Raw genomic sequence first — 24706 nt, forward strand, 5'->3', positions numbered from 1 at the left:
ATTTATTCCTCTGGCTGTTCCCTAAGGAAAAGGTATACCCAGAGGACAAAAACAAGCAAATAAGCCTCCAAGAGAGCATACTTTTCTCTCCTATTACTCGCCTAGACTGCTTCTGTGCTGGAAGCTTCTTTAGCTGCGGCAGGAGAAAGCCTACACAAGGGTCAGGCAGGCATGCTGAACTGATGAAATGAGACAGCTCGGAGGCTGCAGCAGGGGACTGTAGAGGCGGGAGAGGCCCCTTCTAAAGGCACAGCACAGTCAAAGCATAATTTGCTGGAGTGTTGATCCAGGCAGTGGGCCTTGTAGCGAGTACAAGCTAAAGACAGAATGTATGCCTCCTGTGGCCTCACTTCCCCTCAGATACCCACTTCCTCAGCCTCTGCAGAGTGGCTGTTACCTTAGTGAAGAACATCAGGGAAGTTCAGCTCAGAGCTTGTCCAAGGCCACAGCTGCTGCTTAACTGCAAAAGCATGTACACAGTAAACTCATAGAACTGATCTGAATGGACCACAATATATTCTAGTCATCCAAGAGAAAATGATTATACTTTTTAAAAGACAATAAAGGTGGTAAAGAAAATGCATAAAAACGTAGAGTGAAGAGAGCAGTCTCCAGATGACCACTGAGGTTCATAGGTCTGTGCTGTGGGATAATGCCATGGAAAGTGACCACAAAAATTCAGTCAGGACCAGAGTTAACTTTGTAAGAGTTTTGATTGAATAACTCGGCTTCTTAAGAGTGTTGACACCCGCCATGGGCTCGTCTACAAAACATCAGAGAAAAATCTTATTGCCCAACACTGTGCATCACTAAAGAGTTAATCTCAAGAGAATCATGACAGAGGAGGCTTAGTATGTTGAGTATCTTCCTCAAGTATTATCCTCTCTCTCTCTCTCTCTCTCTCTCTCTCTCTCTCTTTCTAAAAATTTACTTATTATGTATATAATGTTGTGTCTGCATGTACACCTGCAAGCCAGAAGAGATCACCAGATCTCAATATAGATGGTTTTGAGTCACCATGTGGTTGCTCAGGAATTGAACTCAGAAGCTCTGGAAGAGCAGATAGTGCTCTTAACCTCTGAGCCATCTCTGCAGCCCTCATCCTCTTTCTTGATTAAAATGTTGAGTGCTATCTACCTCACCTATTTTTATCTATCTATCTATCTATCTATCTATCTATCTATCTATCTATCATCTATCATCTTACCTTTTATCTATTTGTTGATTTATTTACTTTTGCCATGAGATACTTACTGAGCATGGAGCTTACAGCTAGGAGCCTCAGGATCTTCCTTTCTCCACCTCTCCAAGGTGGGATTACTAGTGCATGACATCACATGCAGATTTTTTTTTCACACAGGTGCTAGAGATCTGAACTCAGCAGGTCTGAACACAGCAAGCACTTTGCCCATTGAACCATCTCTGTGGCCTTTTTTTCCTTTCTGTATCTTAAATGCCCTTTGTGTTTTTCCCATTTCATATGATGTAACCTTTCCTAGAGTTTGTTGATGATATGCTTCTTCTGTTTGTCTGGGCAGCTTTTTATTTTGTATTATTAAAAATAGGCTTACTGAATAGGCACTTAAAATCTCCAGTGGCTCAGAGACAATGATATTACAAGATCATTAAATGGAGACAACTTGGAGACAAGCATTGTAAAAATCAGTGCTTCTTAAAATTGCTTGACATTTTCACCACTGAGATATATTTACATATAAAATTTAGAAGATGAATCACGTTTAATACATAGATTTTGTAAGCCTGGATAAAGCCATCATAGATGACACAGACCTAAAGAAGTGACATTTTCGGCTAGTTCTCTTTAAATATTAGTATCAGGACCCGTGTCTGGCATTACCCCTGCAGCGTCTACAGTCTGATGGTGTCTAGAAATTAAGGCCCTGGACGTTCTTGTACTTACTATTCTCCTGATGACAAAAAATCTCCAACAAAAGCAAATTAGAGAAGGGCTTGTTTTGGCTTACACTGACAGTACAGGCTGTCATAGTGAGGGAAGGCATGGTGGTGGGGGCGAGAGGCAGCTGATGGCATTGCGTGTGTCATCAGGAGGCACAGGAAGATGGATGTGAGTGCTCAGCAGGGTTTTTTCTCACTGGGGCCCTGCAGATGAGATGGTCCTGCTCACACCCATGGTCCCTCTTCCCTTGCAAGTTAACCCTGTCTGGAACGACTCTCAGATACAGGATAAGTGTATCTCCTCAGGGATTCTAAACCAGCAATGCTGGCAATGCAGACTAACAACCACACTTGATAACGGACTCCCAGAGTATAATAAAGGGGTGATTTTATCTACTAAAAAGCAAAGCAAAACCAAACCCCAAGAAACTTCTTGATGCTTTTCATCGTGTGCCTTCACGGAATAATCAGAGGTGGTCAAAGTAATAGTTAAAACAAGTTAAAAGTGGCAATCTGCAGTGTCACTCACAGATGTTCAACCGTTGTCTTGAAGTTCAGTATGCAGCTGTATCTTCTATGCATCACTGCTGGCCTTGGCCTTGATCAGGAGGGATGGTGTTTTAGGGTTTCCATTGCTGTGAGACACTATGACACCATGGTCCATGCAACTCTTACAGAGGAAAACATTTAACTGGAGCTGGCTTACAGTCTCAGAGGTTTAGTCCACTGTCAGCATGGTGGGAAGCACAACAGCATGCAGGCAGACATGGAGTTGGAGGAGTCAAGAGTTCTATATCTCAGGCCAAAGGTGACAGACTAAGACTGTCCAACAATGGGCGTAGCTTGAGCACAGTGACACACTTCCTCTAACAAGGCCACACCTCCTAATGGCGCCACCCCATATGGCCGAACTTTCCAACACATGACTCTATGGGGGACATACCTATTCAAACCACCACGGATGGCTTACCATCGTGAAGTTTAGATTTTTTAGACAGGGTCTCTTGGTAGCCTACATTGACCTTGAACTTGTAATCCCTGTTCCTCATTCTCCGAAGTTCTGGGATTATAAACATTCACCGTCAGAACCAATTGCATCTTTAGTTTTTGTTTTGTCAGGTTAATGCTGTGCGGCACAGGTTGGTCTTGTACTGAGGGCAGTGTTGGGTTACATGAGAAACCTTACCTTGCTCTTAGCATCTTTATTCCCCACAAAGTCATCATTTCACCAAGATATTACTCCGTAGAGTTTTGATTGTAAACAGGTAACAACCACACTGTCTACTTCATGCTGTCTCAGATTTACCTCTCAGGAGTATAGTTCTGAGTCCCGTGTGTCTTCCTCAGCAGATATGCCTAGGACATATTTCGTTTGTTTCTTTGTTTTGTGGGGTTTTAAAAGAACTTCTCTCACATTCTTGGCAGCTCAGCTCTCTATTTAAAGCAGTATTAGCATAGTATCTGGCTTTAAAAAATTTTTTTTTCATCTTTAATGCAAAGAAGATATTTCTGTTTTCTGCAATATCCTTAATAGAAGTCTCTCGTCTTAGAATTCTGTTTTGAGTTTTCCAATGGAGGCTCTGGGAGATCGCAGTGATGTATCTCCATCTCTGCTGACTTCTACGTAAACAATTACTGTACAGCCAGCCTTGAACTCCATGGAAAATGTCTATTTGCTTGCAGTTAGGGACCATTTTCAGAGGCTGAGTCACCAGAACCCAGTGTAAGTCAGCCCCAGAATAATGAGGATGCTCGGCGTTCAGCTTTAAGTGTGAGCGTTCAGCTTTAAGTGTGAGAAGTCCTCCTCAGGTTAGAATGTTTGAGCACCTGGTCTCTGCTGGTGGCACTGTGCAGGAGGAGAGCCTGACTAGGGGAAGAGGACCTGGAGGTTTCATAGCCCTATGTTTTGTCTGTCCATTTTGCCTCCTGACTGTGGGTGTAAGTGATCAGCTGCTTTGAGCTCTCACAACCAAACTTTCTCCACCATGAGGGACTGTGTTCTCCTGAAACAAACCCTCTGGTAAGCCGCTTCTTGTCAGATAACAAGAAGTCAGGCAGCTGAGACTTGAGATGAGTGGTGCTTGTGTGTTTCAGATTTGGCGCAAATACGATGCAGACAGCAGCGGCTTCATATCAGCTGCCGAGCTTTGCGTGAGTACCAGTGGGAAGTCACATGGGGAGAAGGCTTGGTTTGGTCATCTTTTGAGGGGGATATATATCTACCTGTGGGCCCAAGACATACATGCGGCTTTGGGTTTTTATTTCAAAAGTGCATATTTATGTAAAGATTTAGAAGTAAGCTGGCAAGGTGGCTCAGCCAGTGATGTCATAAGCCTATTGTGCTGAGCTCAGTCCTTGCAACCACATGAAGGTGAAGGAGAGAATCAACTCCACAAAGTTGCCTCTGACTTACACACACACACACACACACACACACACACACACACACACACACACACACACACACACACACAAAGAGCACAATAATAAATAAAAGTTAATTGGGGCTGGAGAGATGGCTCAGAGGTTAAAGGGCACCATCTGATCTTCCAGAGGTCTTGAGTTCAGTTCCCAGCAACCACATGGTGGCTTACAACCATCTATAATGAGATCTGACGCCCTCTTCTGGCCTGCAGGTGTACATGCAGGCAGAGTACTGGATGCATGATAAATAAATAAATCTTTATAAATAAATAAATAAATAAATAAATAAATAAATAAATAAAAGTTTAAAAACCCATAAATAAAGGTTTAGAAAGAGCTTCTCTTGCTGCTGTCTTTGGGAAAGAAGCGGATGACGCGTTCATGGCATGTTTTGTCTTCAGAGTTTCCCTCTGGCTTCCAAGAGCATCCTTCTGGCAGCCTCCACACTCACACTTAAACCTTATTTAATATTTTACTTCCCCCATGAAACAAATTACAATCCCCACCCCAGTAGAAAAAGACTTTGGACAAATTTGTGTCTTATTTGCTCACTGTGTTCAATGTCACTCTTGGTGTCACAGAGCTTCCTCCGGGACCTTTTCCTCCATCACAAAAGGGCCATTTCTGAGGCTGAACTGGACAAATACACCAGCACCATGGTGAGTGGAGTGTGGGCCCTATGGGGGAGCTGGCTTGTGCCTCCTGGGTTCCCTAGGAAATGCTTGCCAGAAGAGCCTTGCTCTGGAGCGGAGGGTCAGGGGTTAAAACTGAGCCGTTGTAGCCTCTTTCTTGGAAACATGTGCATGCGTTTGAGAGAAAGGGCTGTTCAGCTGTCTTTGGAGAGACCAGGAATGCTCAGAAAACACTAGGATTTTTAAGCATCTTGCTAGTGAACACAACGGCCATTAAAGTCACACAGAAACAAGTAAACATGGACTTATACTGTCCTGACCCAACAGGTGGACAAGGCCTCTCACTACCTTCATAATTCTACTCACTGAGTTTTGTAGGCTCCAAGCAGAGGAATCTCAGATGGGGACATTCATGTTTTCCATAGCCGTGACCTAGGAAAGTGATAAACTCGTGCCTAGGTAGTTCCAGCAAAGCCTGGCGCTTTCACAGACACAGGTGGGTGCATGCGAAGAACTCTGCAGTCCAAGGAGAGCCCAGCTGCCCTATATTTACTTGCTCTTATTGCAGAGCACGGCACTATTTCATACCCTTTCTACAGCATTCTTGACCCAAATGACCCTGAGATGATTTCAGTGTCAAGCTCCTTGGAAAATTGTTAGGTAGAAAAAGCTGTGCCTGATGGTCTCTGCTTCGGTGTTCACTCATTGCCCTAACAGCGTGGGGCTGAATTGCATTTGTTGCTGTGCCCATCTCTGCCTGTCTCCAGGGCTCCACTTTATTCTCATCACACCTGCTCTTAATGAGTAAGCACGTGACTTACAGCCACAGTCTTAGTTGTGTACTGTACGAGTGTCACACATATTCTATATTTTTAATTTAATGTTCAGAATTTTATACACGAGTGCTGTATTTACATCACTTAAAAAAAAACCCAGTGTCTGTCACATTTAGAAACAGAGAACGCTTGAGCAGAACTTATGAGAAGTTGCAGCATATCCAACTGAGAACAATGCGGTTTAATTAAAATGTAGGTTGTTGCGTTGGCACACATGTTTGTGTGTGTGTGTTGGGGGGGATAATTGTATGCATGGGGAGGCATGAAGTCAGCCTCGGGTGTCATCCCTAGGGCACCATCCCATAAAAATGGGGCTCCTTACTGACCTGAGTTTATTGGTTAGCTGGCTAAGCTGATTGACAAGTGATACCCAAGTTTGTTTTCCCAGGGCTGCGGTACACGCAGGCTACTATTTCTATATTTTAAAATGAGGGCTCTAGAGGTTAAACCCAGGTCCTGTGCTTGCAGAAGGCCTTCATCCACTCATCTATCTCCCCAGCCCCAGATATAAACTTGTAGTTGGGTTGCTCAAGTACTGAAACTCATTTTAAAGATTAGCCAATCAGGAAGAGCTAAGTTTCTCAGCCAAAGGCACCGTAAAGCTAAGTTTCCTGGCTGTGGGCCCTGGACCCCTTCAGTACCTCACTCTGGACTCTGGCCGCTCTAAGCACTGGCCCCAGGCAAGTCCTCCCAAGGAAAAATGAAAGCTGTCTGGACCGTGATGACCTGTAAGTGTTATGGCGAGATTATTCAGATCGGGAGACCCACCAAAAAGACCACCAGGACTCGATACTGATTCTGTCTACACAGGCTCAGGGCTTCTGATCACAATCCTTCCTGATGGAGCAGGATAGGAGAATGATACCAGAGCTTCAAGGGTAATGGGTTTATAAGGAAAATCTGTAATTAGGGATGGGGGTCACAGGGAAGTGAGGGAAAAACCATAAATGGGGGTCGTGAGTCTCAGGAATGTAGACCTTCCAGTAGGTTCGGTCCAGGAGGCTGACTCTCCAGGGAAGTTGTTTTATCTCAGAGGATCACTGGGCGTTAATTGTATCTAATTGTTCTGGTGAAGTTTCTGGATAGTGCTAGCAGGCCCCGTTCAGGGTAGTGCATGGTCTTTCCCAGAACGCAGGAAGTAGTGAAGTCACCTGGAGGACAACTTCTCACAGGCCACAGCATTAATTGTAGAATATGCATTACATATAAAATATGGCATTAGTTTTGCCCTTACATAGGTAAGGAAAGATGATGCCTAAGAGAGAACCCAATCCCAGGACAGGATGTCAAGCGCGCATTCTGGCTTCTTACAATGCATATTTATTCTAACTGAATGCAGGACAATATTGGGAAACCTCCCCACCCCCCAGTAGACAAGCTCAGTACTGAAAGGAGGGCAGGGATCTCCCAGGAGCAGGAAGCAGCTGTCGCTGCTCAAGGGCCTTTGAGAAGCTACTGACCTAAGCACCAGTGAATTGCTGTTAGGAATGGACACAAAAGGGAATTAGTTTGCATCTTCCGGCGGGGGTGGGGGGTGGCGCAGACTAGGAGGCCTTGAACATATTTTAAACATCAGTTGAACAGAATGTTAGCTTGTCAGTTGTTATCTTGATTTAATTAATTTGTAAAACAAGAGCTACACAATGAATATATTTACATTTTAAATCTCTAGCAGCTTTCTGGCTTTACCCCTCCCCAGCTTGAAACTGTTTGAGCAGAGGGCTTCTGCCCACCTCCAGATAACAATTCTGGTCTTTGCTTTCTGCTTCATAATACAGCTCAGCTAATTCTTTTTTTCTACTTTTCCTATGGTCCTTGTGCATCCTTCAATATTCAGGTAGAAGATATCTTTCTCTAGGAAATCCTCACAACCTCCTTCCACAGTGAGTCCCAGTACCACTCATGTCTAGCCTATTGCACACATCACCACCTTAACATCACAGCCGTTCACTTACGTCATCATCCCACAAACATTTGTTAAGTGCTTCTCATGCTCCAGGCATGGGTCTAGTCACTGGGGATTCAACAGAGAGAAAGATAGGAAAGGAGAGCTTGGCAGCAAACAACACATGCAATAAATAATAAATTATAGTGCACGGCAGAGAATGAGTGGGAAGGTAGAGACGGAAACGCCAGCATGGTAGAGAACCGAGGGTATCCTAGTCTCATTTATGTTGCTGTGATAAGACATAATCACAGAAAGAAAATTAGTGGAGAAGAGGACTTGTCTCATCCTATAATTTCAGGTTACGTTGTCGGGTAGTCAAGTGCTAGTCACATCACATCCACAATCAAGGGCAGAGAGGAGTGACTGCTTCTACACTCACTCACTTGTTTGTGCTTAGCTTGCTTTCTCAATTCCCATAGAGGTTAGGGACCCGTGCCTAGGGAATGGTATCACCCACCATGGCTGGCTTTTTCCACATCAATTAACTTAAGATAATGCCCTATAGACATGCCTCAGGCAAACCCAAATATATTCCTCACTGTGACTCTTCCCAAGTGATTCTAAGTTGTATCAAGTTGACAATGAAAACAAACCATCACACAGCATCCTGATAGCTGACAACTATCACATCACATCCTGATAGCCGACAACCATCACATCGCATTCTCATAGCCTACAGCAGCATCTTATCTCCAAGGCCTGGCCTCACAAGAGCCTGGCAACTCATCAGGCTACTTAATGTACACTGAACTGAATGTTCAGTTGCTCCCTAAGAACCGGCTGTGACTGAACCAAGGTAGAGTAAGCAATGATTCCCTTGGGGACCCTCCTACATCCCTCGCTTGGGTTCCTCAAGGCCCTGCACAACTCACATGGAGGATGCTTTCTGAAGAATGGTCCTGCGTTTGAAACTTTTCCTTTCCCTTAAACTTAATGCTCCATGGCCAGGAAGACATGGCACCTGGCAGTGCCAAATCCCACTATTAATGGCTTTTGCTGGGGTCTTTTACTTCAGAAAGAGTCTCAAGCATCCTGAGTACTGTTTCTAAACCCTGATGACTGCCTAAGGTGAGGTAGGCTACAAAGAGAGAGGGCTAAGGACATATCCTGGTGGACCCGGATTCATGTCACACTGTTTGTTTCCCTAAAGTGAGTCTCTGGTCTTCCCTTTGGGCTTTGTGTGTATAATGCCCATAGTCAAGTTGCAGTAGACAGGGGAGTAATGTTGACAGGGATATGTCACTATGAGGAGGCATATGAGATGTTAAGGGGAGAGAGAAAGAAGGGGAGCAGAGTGTTGATATAGGCCTGGTTAGGACACATTGAGTCCATGCACAGAGGAAGGCCTTGTGACATCATTATCTTAGCTTACTCTGTCCTCTGTGCCCACCTTCCATTGAACGGATGACTTACTATCCTCACAGGAGGCCTATTTGCCTCCAGATAATTCTAGTTTGCACCAGCCCCCAAGCATTAGAAGGAGTCGGTGGCCTTCCAGGTCACCTTCATTTGAGCACTGTGTTCTCTTCCAATATTCATTGGCCTGTTGAATGGCAAGGACCTTGGGGATGGCAATGGCGTGTCTCAGGGTCATGGTATTGAATGTGCTCCTTTCCTCAGTGATTATACAGACCTAACGTGTCTCAGAAGATGCCCTTTCCTGCTGAAGAATGCCACTCTGCTAATGTTTCCCCTTATAGTTAAGTTTGATCTGTTTAATAGTTCATGCAAAGAGGTGAGCTCTGTCACTTACGAATGTTTGAGGAGAAGTTATGAAGGAAGATGTAGTAGTGGTCCCTGCCTCAGCAAAATCTAGAGAGGTGGGGGTGGGGTGGGGAAGGACCAGATGCTCTCTGGTTATTCCTGTCATTCCCACTGTGACTATCACCACCACAAAGCATCAACCAGTAAGAGGAGTAGAGTCCAAGTTCCCTGTTCATCCTTCAATACTAGCTTTACCTGGAGCCCCAAGTTTAGGAAGCTGTGCACCTCCTGAGTTCTGAGCAAGTCCCCGTGAGCGAATCACATTTCTGATGCTTTAATGACTCCTTATTGAGTGATGAACACAATCACTGCAAAGCTGCACTGGAGATTTTCTTCTGAGGTGTAGCATGAAATGCTTCACTTGAGAGCTGCAGCCTATCAGATGACCTCAAAGTGACCCTAAGGAGCATGGCTGCCTTTGACAGCTGTTTGAAGCATGGCTAACAAATGAGCTGAGGGGGAGCCACCGATCAGAAGAGAGAGGCAAGAACCTGCACCATGTCCTGTCCTGTCCTTATTGCTGCTAGTTAATGTTCTGGAGGAAGAAAGGAGGAAAGGATGCTACCAGCCCCAGGAAGGAAGAGAGACTGTGTATCTAAAGAATCTATCATGAGATGATATTTAATTTTGCTAAATGAAAGCTAGTGACTCTGGTGGTTTCTATTACAAAACAGCAAATCAAGTTGTGACACTTTGACAGGCAGAGAAAATTCTAGGTTAAGCCGGCTTTATGACTGGCGTGAAGTCATTCCAGTCCAAGACCTCGATGGACTGATTTGTTGAGTATTTTCTCTTTCTGTGTCTACTCTCCACAGGCTGACGATGCTAACCAGTTTAAAATGCATGCTAATGGCTGCAAACCTTAGTTTATGTCTCTGACTCAAACCATTCTTCTGCACTTCCCGGGCACACAAGGACACAGGCCTCCACTTTTGTACCCCACATCTCAAACTTAGCATGTCCAAAGTTGAACTTCTGACTTTGTCTCACAAACGTGGTCCTCTGGTGGTTTGCTCAGTCTTGACTGATGTAGCAAGGCAATTAGTCTTGATGCCTTCTCTGCCATGCTACATCTAATTAGCAAATCCTACTGACTACTACGTGTTGCTATTACAAAGTCTTTGAAGCACAGCAGTATAAAAAGAAAAGAGGTTCATTTAGCTGACAGCTTAGGGAGGCTGGGAATCGAAGGTTGACAAGCCCTTGTCTATTTGGTTGGCTCCTGGTGAGGGAGGCATGGCAGGTGCGTATCCCAATGGCAGGAAAAGTGTGTGTGAAACACAGCAGAGTGAAACAGGAAGCAGAAGGACATTCCAAGGCCACCTTCAGTCTTCCCATGACAACTCCCTCTTCTTGGAACTGAGTCACACAACACCTACATCAATCCCTCCAAATGAGATAACCACATCCCCTGGGCCCCACCTCATAAACTTTCCTCCACTGGCTCAATGGAGACCAAGGCAAACTTCCCCACCTCAGTGCTGCCTTCTGAGGTTACTACTTGCTTAGGCAATCTAGTCTTATTTTCTGTTAAGACAGAACCCCTATAGTGATTACATCACAAAGATGAGGTGCATGCCACCCTAAAAAAAAGTATGTCATTATCTGACTGGACATAGGATTTGTGTTTAAAGGATATTATAGGGCATGTAAGAAGGCACAACTGTACCATCTGTGACTTCTCTGTTTTTGCTTTATGAGACAGACTCTTACTATGTAGCCCACGTTGGCCTTGAACTTGCACCAATGCTCTGCCTCAGCCTCCTAAGTGCTGATTATTGGCACATACTAGCATAACCCTATTTTAGTAGATTCTGTAACAGGCAAATTTTAATGACAAAGTTCAGCAAGAATGGGCTTTTAAATTAACTTCAAATTCTAAAAAATCAACTGAATTTGAAGAAGGAGAAATGATCTAAAACTTACGTATTTTCAAGTGAGCTCACATCTCCTTTACCTGTGCAGTCTCCTCACGTGATGTGTTCACAGACACTCTGGAGCTCCAGAATGTGAAATGACATTCCAACTTATACTTGTAAAGGAGCATGCCGCTGCCATATTGCCTAAACCCACAGCAGTCTTCTGTTCGGAGTTTAGGACAGAATATCTCAGCTTTGTACAGGCTAGTAGTGCAAATAGGATCTTTGGACAAGGTTGGATGTCTTTTGCCCTCTGCTGTACTCAATGAGTCATCCTCTATAAGAGCCTGGCAAGGCTTGGTTGCTGAAGTGCCATAGGCTAATATAAAATACTTAAATAAAACCCCCGACTCAAAGTCAAACACCAGACTTTAAGCTGCCATCACTATGCAGAGTCTTATTTCACTTACTAGAAATGCAGCGGTTATTTCTGCTGTTCACCAAATAACTATACATCTCCTTCCAAGTACATGGTGGGATCAACTCTTTTACTCCTTTGAAGTTAGATGTGGTCACTAGGAATGTTACCATAAATTAGCTGCTGTGAGGGTGGAACTGCCAACTAGCCTTGGATTTTTTTATAACAGGAACAAGATATGTAGCTGTGCTGTGGCAACACACTGAGGACTGGTCACTGTGACCTATCCCAACCAGAAACTGAGCTGCCAGTCACTTGGTAGCAAACACTCATTTCCCTTAGGTATGTGGGTTGCTCAACTCAGTTGGTGCCTTAAAAACTTTCACTATCATCTGGCAGGTTTGGGGCATACCTTTAATTCCAGTTCTTGGGAGGCAGAGACAGGTGGATCTTGGTGAGTTTGAAGCCAGCCTGGTCTACAGAGAAGGTTTCAGGACAGCCAGGGCTACACCGAAAAACCCGGTCTTGAAACAAACAAACAAACAAATAAACAAATATGTTAAAGTTATTTTTATTAGACTATATTTGTTTCTCTCTTAACCTGGCTTTCACACAAATAATTGAGACTTTTTTATATTTGTTTTAATAATAAGTGTCATGACACAATAACTGAGCAGTTATTACTTTATTCTTAACCCTCTATGCTAATCTGGTTTCCTCCCAATGTACATCCCAGAGATACTTGCACTTTGTAATGTTCCCTGGTCCAGCTCCTCTCTTATTGTCACTTGGACCTCTTCTGTGGTTCAGTCCCCTACTTTCTTCTGGCTGTCAGGAAATCCAGCCCTATTCTCTCCTCTGCTCAGCGATTGGCTGTAAGCTTCTTTATTGGCATATCAGGGGACAATTGGGGAACAATGTTTGCCCAACATTGAGAGAGTAGAATCTCAGAACAAGGATTGCAACAAATATGGGGAGGGGTACAGAAATCAATATTTGAATTACACAATAATCTTATGTCTATATAAACAAACAGCAACAACAACAACAAAAGCAAAACAAACAAAAACTTTCAAGATCAATTCCTGGTTTGAGCATTTGTCATATCCAAGTTCCTTTCTGCCTTTCAGATGAAGATCTTTGACAAAAATAAAGATGGCCGTTTGGATCTTAACGACTTGGCAAGGTAAGTGATACAGAAATGGTGGAAAACTCAGAAGTTCCTATCCAAGGATCTGATGGTAACCCACACATCCTTAGAAATCCGAGACTTATTCTTGCCTGGAGTCTAAGCGACCAGGTTCATCTTATTATACCAACTGTGGTGCTTTAAAATCACTTTGGGTAACAGATTCCTTTGTGAAGATAATCGAAGCTCCACACTGCCTAAATGCACAGTGCTTTTATTTATTTGTTTATGTATTTTATTTTTTATTTTAAGGACAGGTCGTAGACAGATTTTTTTGTCCTCATCCTCAGAGGTCAGGCATTCATGGTCCCATATTGGGACTCCAGGACCAAAGTAAAAATATCCCTCTCCAAATCCAAAATCTAACAAAACAAACAAAAGAAATCATGAGGATGTTGACGATGTTGATGTTGATGATGATGATGATGATAGTGATGATAAAATAATAATAAACAGATGAAAGAAAGAATCTTGAAGCTATTCACTGACTTTGGGAATGTTGATAATTCAGAACAACAGTAACAATTGATTGAACTTCAGTATAACCAGCTCTCTGTTGGCTTCTGAGGGCTGGCTACTCTCTGTAGTACCTGAAGGCTAGTAGGGGAGGAGGAGGGGATGAGAGTGGGAGCACTAAGTGTATTGTTAAATCTTGGTGAGAACATTCAGATATTGTGTATCTCTTGCTTGTGTGGCCTTCCACCCTCTTCTTGTTGCTGTTTAACCCATAGATGTACATATACTAGGCTCAGAGCATGGTCCTGAAGGCTGTTGTCAGTCCTGGTCATAATATTGACTCTGACACATTGGATGGATTTCCATCTTTCCTAGGGGCAGTCACTCAGAACCTTCATCCTAATGTCAAGGGACCTCAACCCCAAAATCTTGTTTCTGCTCCGGCTACCTCACATAGTTTTCTTGAGCATTTGAGGCAGAATTCCCACCCTCCCCCCACTGCCAAGCAGTGGTCAGAAGGGCTTCTTTGAGGGCCTCAGAAGAAAGGTCAGTGTCCAAAAGGTTCACTGAAGTCAGGATAGTATGGATGACAAGAAGAGCTTTTGACCTCATTGTTCCCCCACTGATGCCAGCCTATTCTCAGCCTCTCATATAAATGGAATCAGGCAACGTAACTCAGTGGTGGAGGCCTCAGTGCCCAGCATACCTAAGACTATAATTTCAGTTACACACATATGTACTGGCACACACAGCGAAATATGAATATATATGGAATGACCATATTTTCCCCTCATCAGTTGATGTACGCTTGGGCTGTTTCTACTTTTTAGATACCATGAACAGTACTTTGTGAGTGTGATGAGCCTTCCTCTTGGTTACATTCTTGGAAGTAGAATTTTGGGTCACGTGGTAACACTATGTTTAATTTTCCATGAAGATGCCACATGGAAACGCCAGTCCCATACTGCCGCAGCTGCTACAGATTTGTAGTGACTTTTACATGTGTGGAGTCCTCAGTTTTTGTTCTTTTTAAAGATTGTTCTGCCATTTCTGGGCCTATTGGTGTATCTGGATATAATTTTAGGATCAGATAGTCAGTTTCTGCATAAAGCAACTCAGAACTCTGTGGATTTTGCTCGGAATCTGCTGTTTAAGTTGGGAAATACTATTGCCTTCAAGTTTACAAACAACTCTGGTCTTCCAATCTTTTCAGATCTGCAGTTTCTCTGGAAGATATTTTGGAGTTTTCAGTCTGTAAATTGAGTCTATTCTTGTTCAACTTGTTCTCAGCTATTAGAATCTTTTAGATGGAATGGCGCTTTGGATCTCATCTTAGCTCTTTTTCCTTGCTGTGATGGAACACCACAACCAAAAGCAACTCAAGAAAGGGTTTATTTAGGCTTACATGTCCAGAGAGATAGGGGAAACATGGCAGCCAACAGAAAGCTGCCTGGTCACACTTTCATCCACACACAGGAAGCAGTGAGAGGAAACAGGAAGTGTGGTGGGGCTATAAGATCCTCAAAATACACCTTCAGTAGTGTGCTTCCTCTAGCAAGGCTGTACCTCCTACATGGTCTATAACAGATCTCAAACAGCACCACTAACCTGGGACCAAGTATTCAAACACAGGAGGCCACGGCGGGCAGGGAATGGGGGTGGGGTGGGGTGACGGGGCGGGGCGGGGCGGGCAGCACGGATGTTGCTTATTGAAATCATTATTTTCCCCTCCCTTCCTGTCTATCCCTACCTCTCTCCCTTCCTTCCTTCCTTCCTTCCTTCCTTCCTTCCTTCCTTCCTTCCTTCCTTCCTTCCTTCCTTTCCTTTGCTCGCTCCTCATTCATCCCTCCCCCTTCCTTAATTTTTTTTTTTTTTTTTGATACAGTGTCTCTCTATGTAGTCCAGGCAGGCTGGCCTTAAACTCATATTACTCCTGTCTCAGCCTCCAGGTTGCTATGGTTACAGGCGCGCACTTCCGCTTCGGTCATTTCTAGTGACAGAAATGCAACGGAATGTTCTGTGTGGATGGTTTCTCCTGCAATTGTCCTGGTCTTGTTTATTAGCTTGAATAGGGTTTTGCTTGATTCTTTGGATTTTATTGAAGATTATTCCACTTGAAAATAACAGTGGTCCGTTTCTTCCTTTACATTTTGCTAATTTCTGCTTCTAATGAAGCTGTGGCTCCACCATGTTTAATATCATTACTGATGGTGTAAGGATTTCGGCTAATTTTTCTGTGTTTTATCTGTGTCATTGTTGTTGGTCCTGTTGTTCTTTTCTAGCTCATGTTAAATAGATTTTTTGGGGAGGGGGCTATTTCATTCTTTTATTGTTTCTTTCATTATTTACATCTTTTGTATTGTTTTCTTAATGTTTCTTTGGAAATTTACCATTAACAAATTGGATTAATAGCAGCTTAATTGTAATGTGACAGTAAATTTGTACTTGTTTACAGTTCTAATTTACAGTTCAAATTCCCCATGGTTTTTTAATTTCTCCAAATCACATCATCATATGTTATATACCTATCAACACCTATTTATTTTCTCTCTCTCCTCTCCTTTCCTCCTTCCTTCCTTCTTTCCATCCTTCCTTCCCTCCTTCCCTCCTTCCCTCCTTCCCTCCTTCCTTCCTTCCATCCTTTCTTTCTTTCTTTGCTTGATAAACTATTGCTGTGTTGTCCAGGATGGCTTGACCTACTATGTTCAAGGAATCCTCCTGCCTCAGTCTTCTGAGAACCTGGCAGTGTGTGAGGAGCCTGGGCTACACATCTTGAATAACTTCTTGATGAGGCTAAAGCATTATGTATATATATATATGACATTCATCTTGACTCTTCTGAAATGTGTTTGTATGCATGCTTTGGCTGTGCAACACCTGCACGTCTTGTGCCTTTGAAAGCTGTAAGAGGGCATCAGATCCGCAGAAACTGGAGTTACAGAAGATTGTGATCTGTCACGAACTGGAAATTGAAACTGGATCTTTTACAAGGGCAGCCTGAACCTCAGAGCTGTTTCACCTCGCCTTTTACACTGCTCTTGCACTTACCTCTGCTGCTGCTTTCGACTCTTCAGTGGATTCGCTTCTGCCTGGTGTCCTCTCATTTCAGATGGAGGACTCTGTTTAGTTTTCCATGTAGGACACATTTGTTGGTGATGGCGCTTTTGTTGTTCATTTGTCTGGTGGCGCTTCTGAGCTAGTTCCATGCAGGCTAGCATCTTCACCATATGTATCCACTCAAGTCTCTTCTTGGTAGCACAATGACCAACTCATGACTGGAGAGAGGTGCTTTTTGCTTTTTGTGGATGAAGTGGGAGCTGGGCATCGAGGACTAGCCTTGCCTACCTTAGCCTAGTCCTCAACCACTAATCCATATTCCGACTCTAAAGGCTTCCTCAAATGTCTAGAACAATGATTCCCAGCCTCTCCTCAGGGGCTCAGTGTACAGATAAGAAAACTTAAAATGCTGCAACATTCCTTGTGCTAGCCAAGATGCAGCTGGTATTTCTAAGTTTTGTTTTAGTTCTATTTTGGTTCCTGGAAATGGTGTCTTTGAAACCCGGGTAGCTTCAAACTCAAAAGCCTCTTGCCTCAGTGTCCAGAGTGCTGGACTTAGAGACCTTCACAGTGCTCTGAGCTAATTCCACTGTTTTAAGAACCTCCCCTCCCCCTGCCCCCTGGCCCAGATTGGCAAAGGCTTTAAGTGAGTTTCTGCAAATGTTGCTCTGATCCTTCTGTCCAGTTTCCTGGTTGCTTTTGTGGGGCAAATTTTCAGAAGCATATAGTCCATGATTTCTCACCAGGAAGGGCCTGTGAAGCTTTGTATATTGAAGGCTAATCTATAGGAATGTCTGCCTACCACTCTCCTAGAACTTATAATGTAGAAATTCCCATAATTCAAGCCCCTGTAGAGCTCTTCAGGATGATGTGGAAGCCGTCAACCTTTTCCTCTCCCCAGAGCTGTGCGTTTGCCGAATGATGGGAAAAATTATAGAGGCTCAGGTAGATTCTATTCTTTTTCCCATTCAGGATTCTGGCTCTTCAGGAAAACTTCCTTCTTCAGTTTAAAATGGATGTAAGTGGTGACATTTCTCTTGATGGGTTTCTGTTGTGTATCTGGAAAGATGGGAAGAAACGAAAGTACCTGGTTGATGTCAAGGGAGAAAAGACGTATATTGGCTCACAGTTATAGAGGATACAGTCAATCATGGCCACTGTGTTGGGGGAGGTTCCTGGTGGCAGGAGCAGCTGTGTAAATGGGAACTTGCATACATCTGGGTAGATCAGGAAGCAGAGACCCAGTAGGAAGTAGGGCTGTGCTATAAAACCTTAAGACTTGCTACTTAATGACTCACTTTCTCCAGCAAGGCCCCACCCCCTAACAGTTCCACAAGCTCCCAAAACAGTGCCACCAGCTGTGAGCTAGTTGCAAACACATGAACCTGTAGGAGACATTTCCCCTTCAAACTGTAACAGACAACATCCATTTGTCTTTTAACTCTTTAGAGGCTGAAAATGTTTAAAGTTGAATCAAGGCCCTTTAAGGGTCATTAAGTCAAAGTTTATATGGGTTGCCCAACATCCCGCGGAGTTTTGCGCCAGTGCCTATGCATTGCTAGACTGACACAGTGTTTTCTTCACACCCAGGCTTCTTCCACCGAGGAAAGGAAGAGGGACTTTGAGAAAATCTTTGCCCATTATGATGTTGTAAGTGTTCTTCATGCTGTGACGCCTTCTTTAGATAGAAAGCTCGATTTGTTCCCGGGTGGCAACATCCTACTGAGACAGCGAGTTGCAGTGCCCTGTGTGTGTTGTTAGGTCAAACTGCCCCGGACTTCTCTATATAATGTCAGATAATTAAGTAAAGAATGGGCTAAGATGATTGACAGTTGAGCAGAGAGAAATTTGTAATGCTTTTTTTTTTTGGCTCATAAATCTATGAGAAATATTCTTGTAAGACAAGGCACCCATTTATTGTGTGAGCTAAAAGAAAGAAAGAAATGAACAAACCGAAAAATCCTCCCCATCCAACCAGAGGATGGAGGCAAAGTCATCCCCACCTGATGCACAACGGCTTCTCCTGTAGAGCAAGTGTACAGCTATTCTCCAGGTTCTAGAACAGCTAATGGCACAGGGCTGAATTTCTAGAAATCAAAGTGAGATAATGTGCAAAGGAGGGAAAATTAGCAAAGAGGTGAGAAAGATTCTAAAGACCTTCTCCACAAGATTAATGTCCCAGAATACCAGGGCTGTGTGCTAAACCACACTGGGCCCGGGCAAGGCAAGGCTGCACTTTGTGATTGTTGTGCATTTTCATCTGGGCTTGTCAGTCATGTGACCTAGAGTAGGTACCTCAACTCGTTTATTCTCCCTGCCTTTTGCCCCCTTATCTGGAAAACTAGGTTGAATAGGAACAGAATGGACCTGATGGGGCTATCAGAGCTAAGCGAGCTGCATTCAGCTTCTACAGAAGAATTCAGCACGCAGCACGACCTGCTAGCAAATCCAGTGAAGGAAGCAAAGTTTCCAAATAAAGTGCTAAAGGTTGAGGGTAAAGAAAAACATGAAGAGAACAGATGGGATCCAGGGGTGTTGGCTCATGCCTGTAAGCCTAGAACTCAGAAAGCTGACGCAGAGGGATTTGCTGTGAGTTCAAGACTAGGGTGCATTACAGAGTGAGACCTTGTCTTAAAAATTAAGATGTAGAGTTGGGGTAGAGTGAGGGTTTGGTGATTAACCACAATAGTTGCTCTTCTGGAGGACCCATGCTCAATTCCCAGCGCCCATATGGGAATTGTCACAACTGTCTGCACCTCCAGTTCTAGGCGATCTGATACCCCTCTTCCAGCCACCAAGGGCACAAGGCACACAAATGGTATACGAGATGGTCAGGAAAAACACCCACATGCATATAGTAAAAATCAACACAAACGTTGTGAGGTATTATTATATCAGGCACTTTAGGAAAAAATGAACATATTTGAATGTCTATACTTCATTTTACTTTCAAGTTTACATAGATTACAGAATGAGTAGGAAGAAAACATATTATATATAGAAGAAAAAAATGAAGTTTCATATGTTATTTCAATATAGCCTCCCTCTATCTAAAGCTCACACTTTCAGGCATAATGATTGTACAGTCATAGAGCAAACATGTTAGATGTTAAACCTGTCCTTCTAAGGGGGATTGCTGTGCACTTAAGACTCACCTGGACAAAAGCCAGCATGAGGGAAGCGGATGTCTGTCCGCACTGTTTGCTGAGGAGCTCAGAGCCACGCTCCTTGTTTGGGGCCAGGAAGCTGCTGCTGAGGGATTGTCGTAGTTCACGCAGGGCACTCATCTCCTGTGAGGATAAAAAGCAGAGCTCTCAGTTTCTAAATCAGTTGGCAGTTACAAATGAACACTGACTGGTCAACTTGTCAAATTTGTTCTCTGGCTTTTCAAATTAAGAGGAGAATATTTGAGTGATCGGATCGTTTCATCTTTCAGAGTAAAACTGGAGCCCTGGAAGGCCCAGAAGTGGATGGATTTGTCAAAGACATGATGGAGCTGGTCCAGGTGAGTTCATGGGGCTGGGAGAGTTTTTCCCATGATGCATTGCAGTTGACATTGTGACAAATTGCATTATTTCTGCGAATGAGTGAGGCTGAAGATTACTATTAGAAAGAAAGGTCTGGAGACAGTTCCTCTCTCATAACCATTGAGATTCTGAGTGACTCAACTAATCTCGTTTTCTTCCTAAGACCACATGAGCTAAGTCACACATAATCAACATAGAAGTGCCTTTTGCTTTTGAATTTCTTTTTAATGTATGAGTGCTCTGTCTGAATGTACACTTGCATGCCAGAAGGGGGCGTCAGATCCCTTTATAGATGGCTGTGAGTCACCATGTGGTTGTTGGGAATTGAACTCAAGACCTCTGGAAGAGCAGCCAGTGTTCTCAGCCACTGAGCCAACTCACCAGCCCTAGAAGTCATTCTTTTAAAAGCATTTACTTTACCCAAATAGCCCAGCATTACTGTGTGTTTTACTTTTTTATTTTTCAATTGCTCAAAGTCTTTTTCCTCCATCTACTTGCCTCTCTCAGACTTGATTGTTACAATAACTACAATTTTAAATTTAATTTCATATAACACTTTTTTAAAAATCAGGTTTTTTAAAACATCTAGCCCAGGATGGATCCTTACTGTTATGGTATCTCTGGGGCTTGAGCTGAGACAATTCAGGTTTTATTTTAGCATATGACCATTTCCTGTAGGGTTGACGATGTTTCTAAAAATGCAGGCTCCTTCTTGTACTGTACTGTTTATAATCTCCTTACACAGACAATTCCAGCTTCTGTTTCTCTGGGGAGCAGTGCAGGCCATGGATTTAGTCTTTGTACTTAAGGATTACTTTAAAGTACATTATTAGATGCACAATGATTGAATCCTGGTTGTCCCAGACAGCAACAAATTAGAGTAACTGTTACTAGTTACTCTAAATCTCAAAATTATTTGCATATATTATTAAAACTAGAAAACCTTGCAACAGGATAAGATCCAGATATCATTTTTTTTTTTTGCACAGATCTCCAGGAAGTTGGCATCTTGTGGCTGAGCAGACACAGGCACAATTCTGTCTGATGTCCACTCAGAATCACTGGCACATCAACAGCTTAATAGAAACAAAAAAGTCATCCTTGGGATATTGAAGCTTCATGGTAGATGGATTGAGCCAAGTGTGGTTTTGGCTTGCTCTGATGGACTGAATAGGAGAGGAGGCTGCCTGACTTCTTCTGTGTCACAGAACCAGGGTCTTGACTGAGTGCAGGCCTGGGGCTTCCATAATCAGACAGACAGATTTCTCTGGTATTTCTCTCATGGATGAGTGCCACATGTGGAAACCCAACTAGTGCTACTCTGAGACCCTCTCCTGTGCAGAACGTGGGGACCCCTCTCCAGACACTCAGTGTCTGAGTCTTCTTCTCCCACCTGCTCTTCTCTTCCTCCCTTCTTTGCTTGGAAGTTTTTCTGCTGATGAGACATATAACATGATGGGCAGTGCACTGCAGTCCCATCCCAGACCAGCTACTTATGAGCTTGCTGTCAGTGGACATGTTTCTCAAGCCTTCTGCTACCTGGCCTGTCACCCATAAGAGGTGTCCAGTGAGACCTGCTTTGCTTCCCAAGGATGGGTGGTAACTAGGGATGCCGTAGACAGCTACCACAGTCGCTGAAGACAATATGACTCCCTGAAAGGAGCAGTCTTTGTTAGGGCCCTAGAACAAATAGGCTGTCATCAGTCAGGTACAGTTCTGAGCTGGAAAATTATAAACACATAGGAAGGAGTTTCCCAAAAAGGGACCTTCAGCTCAGTGGATGGCCATGTCACAGAGGATAATCTTGTCTGAGGTATTAGTGTGCCAAAGGCGTGCAAGAAAACCTCAAAGACAGATGGCTGTGCCCAAGGGCAACTGATTTACCATAGTTTAAAAGTGTTTGCTTCCTTTTCTCATTTTAAATTATCTCTGCATATAAAAACATTTAAGAGCCAGAAAGACAGCTTTTCACTCTTTCAGAGAAATGGGATGTGGTTTCCAGCATCCACACTGGAGAGCTCACAACCACCCAATCACCTGTAACCAGCTCCAGGAGATCTGATACTCTCTTCTGTCCTCCTTGGGCACTGTGCACATGTACACACACACCACAAACACATATACCACACAAATACACACTCACAACACACTTATATACACAAACAAAACTAAATAAATCCTTAAGAGTTATTAAAATTATCAAAAATAAAACAAAGCACAATTTAAAAGCCAAGGAGAATATAGGCTACGGATTCCAGTTCTAGGCTGCCCGCCTAGTGTTCCAGGCCCAGGTTCACCTGGCTGGCAAGGGTATCAGTTAGCATCTACAGACCTCAGCTTCCTCTCCTGCTTGTCTTTTATTTTCCTTGCCACACTGGGGATTGAAGGCTGGACCTCATGTGTTCTAGGCAAGCACTTTGGCACTGACCTAAAATCCAAGCCTGTTTTATTTATACTCTGAAGCAGAGTCTCACTAAGTTGGCTAAGTTGACCTTGAGTTCATATATAGTCCGGGCCTGTGATGTTCAGAGCACATACAAAGACTTGGGCACACTGGCTAGACACTGGCTCTCAAACTTTCAGGGGAGTTGGAGTGCAAAAGGGATGGGTGTGATGAAAGCCTGAAGAAGACACTGAGGCGCAGGGTAACTCCTATCATAAATCCACTGCCACGGGCAAGCATGAGTGTCAGGGCGTCAGTCTCCAAATAACTCAGTTCCCAAGGCTCATGAGAGGCAGAGCAGTAGCTTCCAAGCAGGTGTTCTGGGCTGCTCTCAGGTGGTCCTTTAAGGTAGATTAGAGAAAAGGTCAACTTTAAAAATGAAAGCTTATAGATACGACGCTGGCCTGCCTGCTTGAGTCGGCATTCTGTCTCAGCTCTAAGACATGAGAGTGACAGTAGGTAGATTAGTAGGCTGGTCTCTCTGGGTTGTAGTTTATCCACATGTAATTAAGTATGAAACTGATGTACCCTCCTGTGCTTGTTCTGAAGGTGTGAGCTGATGGTTGTAGGGCCCTGGACCAGGAATTGAAGCACTCTGGTACTATTAAGTCAGTCTTAAAGGTGGAGGCCCTATGACTTCTGTGTTTGCCTTTAGCAATCCAGGGATCTTTAAGTAGTGAGAGTCAGCTTTCCTAACTCATGGGGAGATGTGCAGAATTATAAACATAGCTTAGATGATCCAGTAGGGCTTCTCTCATAGCCTCCCTCCCACCTTACTTCCCACCATCCAAATACTTCAAATATTTCTCACTTACTGGAAAGAAATAATTATTCTGAAACAAAAAATATTATTATTCTATTATGAAAAAAAAAAGGTTAGAGTAATTTGAATGAGGTAAGGACTCTGTCAAACAGTTGATATGCAGGTATGAATGTCCACCACTCAAGTCTTCTCTAACATTTGTCATAAGGGTCTTGGAGCTGAGTGTCAATTATTGGAGAAAAGCTATAGCAGAGAGTTATTAAATATGCTGAAAACTAGACAGCCCCACTTTGTATACTTATGACAGGTGAGTTCTTTATGGCACTTCCTGTGCAGCTTGCTGTAGACTGCCAGCCCATATTTCTTTGAGCTGCGCGCACGCGCGCGCGCGCACACACAGACACACACACACACACACACTCCTAGTACTAAGACCAAAGAAAAGTATACTTTTTGAGCACAAGGAAAGGAACCCAGAAAGAATGCATTTTTAGTCTCACCCTTGCAGTCTGATGACTTAGAATGCTTCCCAGAGAGGTGTGAGAGGTTGGCGGCCCCTCTCAACCCTCATCCAGCCTGGTGCTCCTTCAACTTCTCCAGCTCTTTTCTCAACACAGTCAGGAACACGTGCAGTGTCCGTCATTCTCCCTGATGGAGTGTTGATTAGCCCCTCTGGGTTGCGACTCTTTAGTTTGAGAGTGGAAGGTTTTACCCCCTACTGAAGATATTCTTTAGAGGTTTTTTTGGAAGTAAAGAAAGCAAGCGCGGGGCAGGGCTAGAGGGATGGGACGTGCTTCCCCGGGGCTCAGAAGTCTCCCAAGGGAAGCTGCCTTTTTCACTCTTAAAACCACTCAAGTAATCAAGAAGAATGGGACTCGGAGTCACTGATTTTCTTCGCTTTGGACGTCAGCTTTGCAGTTTAGATCCCGCCCCTTCCCCAGCTTTCTCTAGAGCAGTGTGAGGTGGTAGAACCAAGGCCCCATCAGCCAGGAGACCTGGCAGAAAGACATCAGTTCTCCCCGCTGGAAGAAGGCTTGACTTCTCTTGAGCTGCTTTCCTAGCCTGGGCAAAGGCTGTCTGCATTTCCCTTCTGGGCAGTTGTGAGGATGAGGTGGAGTGTCTGATGGGAGTCACTCTAGCACTGTGGCCTGTGCAGCCTGGAAGCTTCGAATGCTTCCCTGAAGTGCAGGCATTGCTGTGCCTCCTTAGTCTGGAAGTTTGCCTGCACTAAACCCTCAGTTACTACTCTGATATATAGCCTAGAAACTGGATTTTCATTGTGTATGAACTCTCTTTAAATGTCCCATGGACAATGATAAACAGCTTCCCTCATCAGCATAAACAACAAAGATTTCTGTCACAGCTCCCTGCTTTTGGGCCAAAATGTCTTTAATTCAGTTGCTAACAAGACAGGCTTTCTCCAACAATCCTTGGAAGCAATGTGGAAATAAGACCTTTGAAACACTTATTTGT

General features: G+C 43.8%; 1 protein-coding gene across 6 annotated transcripts in view; it reads left to right on the top strand.

Annotated features, from left to right (window-relative positions):
* SCGN (secretagogin, EF-hand calcium binding protein) overlaps positions 1-24706 on the top strand; it is a 55824-nt gene that overhangs the window by 30385 nt on the left and 733 nt on the right. For 5 of the 6 annotated variants that reach the window (XM_084794064.1, XM_084794063.1, XM_084794062.1 and 2 more), the window contains 6 exons: positions 4012-4068; positions 4923-5000; positions 12929-12984; positions 17473-17518; positions 18091-18150; positions 19937-20005. In XM_084794064.1, the coding sequence (XP_084650190.1) occupies positions 4012-4068; positions 4923-5000; positions 12929-12984; positions 17473-17518; positions 18091-18150; positions 19937-20005 (366 nt within the window). Of the gene's footprint in view, positions 1-4011; positions 4069-4922; positions 5001-12928; positions 12985-17472; positions 17519-18090; positions 18151-19936; positions 20006-21016; positions 21098-24706 lie in introns of those variants that run through there. The other variant, XM_084794067.1, reaches the window with a different exon arrangement.

The sequence above is a fragment of the Acomys minous genome, assembly GCF_964271855.1.
Source record: "Acomys minous genome assembly, chromosome: 9".
Classification (NCBI taxonomy): Eukaryota; Metazoa; Chordata; class Mammalia; order Rodentia; family Muridae; genus Acomys; species Acomys minous.